This window comes from Aplysia californica, unplaced genomic scaffold (genome assembly GCF_000002075.1).
Source record: "Aplysia californica isolate F4 #8 unplaced genomic scaffold, AplCal3.0 scaffold00103, whole genome shotgun sequence".
NCBI classification, from domain to species: Eukaryota; Metazoa; Mollusca; class Gastropoda; order Aplysiida; family Aplysiidae; genus Aplysia; species Aplysia californica.
The window spans coordinates 488,147-491,916 of NW_004797373.1; the positions used below are offsets into that span (position 1 = coordinate 488,147).

The 3,770-nt window shown below is 37.5% G+C and overlaps 1 protein-coding gene across 1 annotated transcript in view; it reads right to left on the reverse strand.

The window, feature by feature from the left end:
- Positions 1 to 3,770, reverse strand: part of LOC101848426 (mannan endo-1,4-beta-mannosidase) — a gene marked incomplete in the record, with an annotated part of 14,029 nt that overhangs the window by 1,385 nt on the left and 8,874 nt on the right. The window contains 2 exon segments of the mRNA XM_013080867.1: positions 139 to 216; positions 2,780 to 2,933. Of these exon segments, the coding sequence (XP_012936321.1) occupies positions 139 to 216; positions 2,780 to 2,933 (232 nt within the window).

A 3,770-nucleotide genomic window follows, 5' to 3' on the forward strand; every position in this document is an offset into this window, starting at 1 on the left:
CATGGAAAAATATCAAGAGGCGAAAACAGGATAGAGGAAATTATTTATTCATGGCCCTGATGCAGGGTGGAAAAGGCAAAGATGATGATGACAGGGAAAAGATACAATACAAATTATTGTACTGGGATGGTTACTTACCTTAAACACAGATGTCACGTCAAATTGATTATTCGGGAAGTTGGAGTAGGAATGGACAGAGTAGAAATCCAGCACCCCCTGAAAATAAGATGAAACCAGTGTTCACAAACATGTATTTAACTGTCCAGAGTTTATGTATTGTCCACAAAATGATACAAAGTCACAACTCAAACATTTTGAAATTTTAATATATATATTCAGACTTCAACATAAGTTAAGGACCACTTACAAACACTCTAAGCGGTCTTCTTTGGTCGACCTGCACATGGGCGTTCTTGGACTGATCCATTGGCTTGATGGCGCAGCCTCAAGCGGACAATGACAGAGTGTGACACTGCAAGCCTTCTGGCAACATTTCGGGCTCCAACTCCATCCTGCAGCCATGCCATAGCTCTGGCACGATCAAAGGCTCTCAGCTTTCGTCTTGGTGGCATGTTGATGCAATATTGGATTTTGCGTAAACGGCGGCTTAGATTGCCACCAAAGTGAGCACAGTTCGAGACCGTACGTCCGTTTATCGCGTCCACGAGAAATTTTAACCGAGGAATGTCCGTGGTGTCACACACAAGTAGGAAAAAAACACAGAAAATTAGGCAAAAATTCCTCGAGGATTCCCGTGCTGCACGTGGTGGTTTAGCCCCTTAGGAAGCGTTGCAGTACTCACTGGCAACCCATTAACACTTTCAGAGCAAATTTTTTTTTTAACATTCCTTGCTGCCTTTTTTTAGGTTAAAAAAAGCAGGGCTGTCTGCAAAGGTGGTCTTTACCTTTAGTTGAAGTCTGTATATATATCATATCAGTCCAAAGTCAAAATCATTTAAGGAACCGAATACATTTATGTATAGTAAATAATATGAATACTTATATTACGTGTATTGTATTATGTGTATTCTGTTTCACAAAAGATTCTGACGTCAGACTGATTGGAGGATTGATTTAAGTGACCTTTTAAATTCTACCCTACAGCTGATCCTTTTTTGAGTTGAACATTCTTTAAAATTAAGCACGCTAATAACTTCAAAGCATTAGGCCCTACTGTTTGGATGGATATCGTATTATAGATTCCGTATCCTAAAGAATGTTTCTATGGAGAGCTCTGTGATGGGTGCAGAAGAAGAGAACGACAGAGACAACGCTATAAGAACGTCATCGAATGCCACATGAAGAACTTTAACATACTCATGACACCATCTGGGAAAACGAATGCCTTAGTTGGTCCAAAATGGCGTCTGAGAATTTGATGGTCTAGGGCTAAGGTGGGACTGAGAAGGCAAAAACAATTGTACGGTGTCTCATGTGACTGATGACCTCGAACATGCACACCTTAACCAAAAAAAAAATGGTAAAGTTCTCAGTCAACTTGGCATTTGTTAGTTGATTACACATATAAACAATAATCTCATGCAAGAAAAACATTTGTGTGCATGCTCAAATTTTCTTTTGGAAGGAAATTTTTGTGTCATCTGTCACACCAGACACCGTCTAGATAGTCAAGCATTTGGTGTTGTTTCGCGAAAGGTGGATAAAAACTATCCCAAAATTACTTGTCAGTTCTGGTAGAGCACACATTTCTCTTGTGAATAGAAGCAATGTTGGTGCCGAATAAGCGATTCTAAAAAATGGGAACATTTTGTCACCTTTTGACCTGGGCTCACATAAACTCTCACAAACCCAGATAATGCAGACCATCGCAATATGACTTCCAAGTAAAGTATAATTATAATGTGGAAGATAAAGTAGATCTAAAACAGGCATTAAACGTTCCTGCTTAGTTTATACCCCTATGTCAGATAACAATCGATATCGATCGACAGCAGACGAAAATAGTGCAGTGGGTAAAGTCTCAAGGTCAAGGAAAACTTGTAACAGTTGATTCACATGTTATATAGTCCCATGCTATTTAAGATTTGACGAAGATGAATTGAACTTTCAACTTTCCTTTTTTGTGTCAGAGTAAATTGTTATAATTATGAAACCTTGTATTTTTGGTCAGTGTAAGTTATTAAAATATTTTTTTTAACCTCATCCTAAATGCTGGAACCCAATAAAAAAGGGGGTTTGGTAAAACGACAAAAAAAAGATAAAATAAAATAAAAAGCAACAAGATCAAATCAGCCACATGGCAAGGTAAGTTTTAAAAAATGAAAGCTTATCTCAAACAGTAGGACTCGACAGAAAAGATCTTACATAAAACTGAAAAAAAACAACCAAATACATTATACAAAATTTAAAAAACTCTAAAAAATAGTTGTTTTTTTAACATTTAAAAAGCACAAAAAGTAAAAACAGAGGCAAAGGCCAACAGATAAATCAGCCAATTTGATAGAGTAAGTTACTACAAAAAATGAAAACTAATTTCTGATTGTGCAACTCCACAAAAATGAAGCATTTGAAAAAAAACCCACCCTCACAAACAAACAAAAACAAACACAAAGTCAGCCAGGGTGGCAGGATAAGTTATTGTAATAATAAAAACGTATTTCAAACAGTGAAAAGGGAGTTTGCAACAAAAACAACAACGAAAACAGGAACAAAAACAACTACGAAAACAAAACAAAAACAACAGCAAAAAAATCACGAACAAATATTTTTTTAAAAGCAGCAAAACAGTCTTCCAGCACGGCGGCGTCAAGTAACCCACCTTCTCTTTCCCCCCAGCTGCCTTGAGGCAACTGTCCTTGTAGTGGTTGACCATATTGTATTTGTCCGTCATGACCCTGCCCTCCCAGATGCCCACAGTGACCAGTGCACCGGGGTCAGCCGACTTGATGGCTGCCGATTGCCAGTTGATAAACCTGGACATGTTTTTGAGGATGAGGAAAGTGGGGAAACAAATACATGAAGAGAGTGACAGGGCGAATTTCGTGAGGCTTGTTTTGACTTGGAATGTTCGCATGCACCATACTTTATGAAACAGGAAAACATTAAATGATATCAACAGACAAGAAGTTGGAAATGGCATGACATATTTCGTAAGCCGAGACTTGACTTGGGTATGTTTGTACAGTTAGATTTATGAAACAGAATGGCTTGGAATAATAATAATCAGGAGACCAAAACTAGGAAGTGACACGACACATTTCGTAAGGCTTGCTTTGCTTTTCAATGTTCTCACCAATCTACATATTACTATAAAACAGGAAAACAGAATAATTTCACAAGACAGAATATGGAAAATGGCATGACATATTTCGTAAGCCTCGTTTTTTTCTTCTTGTTGGAATGGTCTCATCGTTTGAGTTATGAAACCAAAAGGCATGGTATAATGAGAAAAAAGTGTGAAATGACAAGACAGTGACATATTATTAGTACTATTTTGTAAGGCTTATCTTGACTCGGAAAGTTCGCACTGCGTATAAAACTGGAAAACGTTGAATAATATCAATATACACGTTATATAGGGAGAGGCATGATAAGATATTTCTTAAAGTTTGTTAATTTGAATTTGAATTTTCGCACCATTCATGAAACAGGAAGACATGGAAAAACGATTATAGAGAAACTATTATAGCTCTCGATAGGGCAATGTGGAAAGTGTTTGTTCGTGGTCTATACTCTGATCCAGGGTGAGACAGGTAGTGATGATGATGATGATGATGATGATGATGATGATGATGATGATGATGATGATG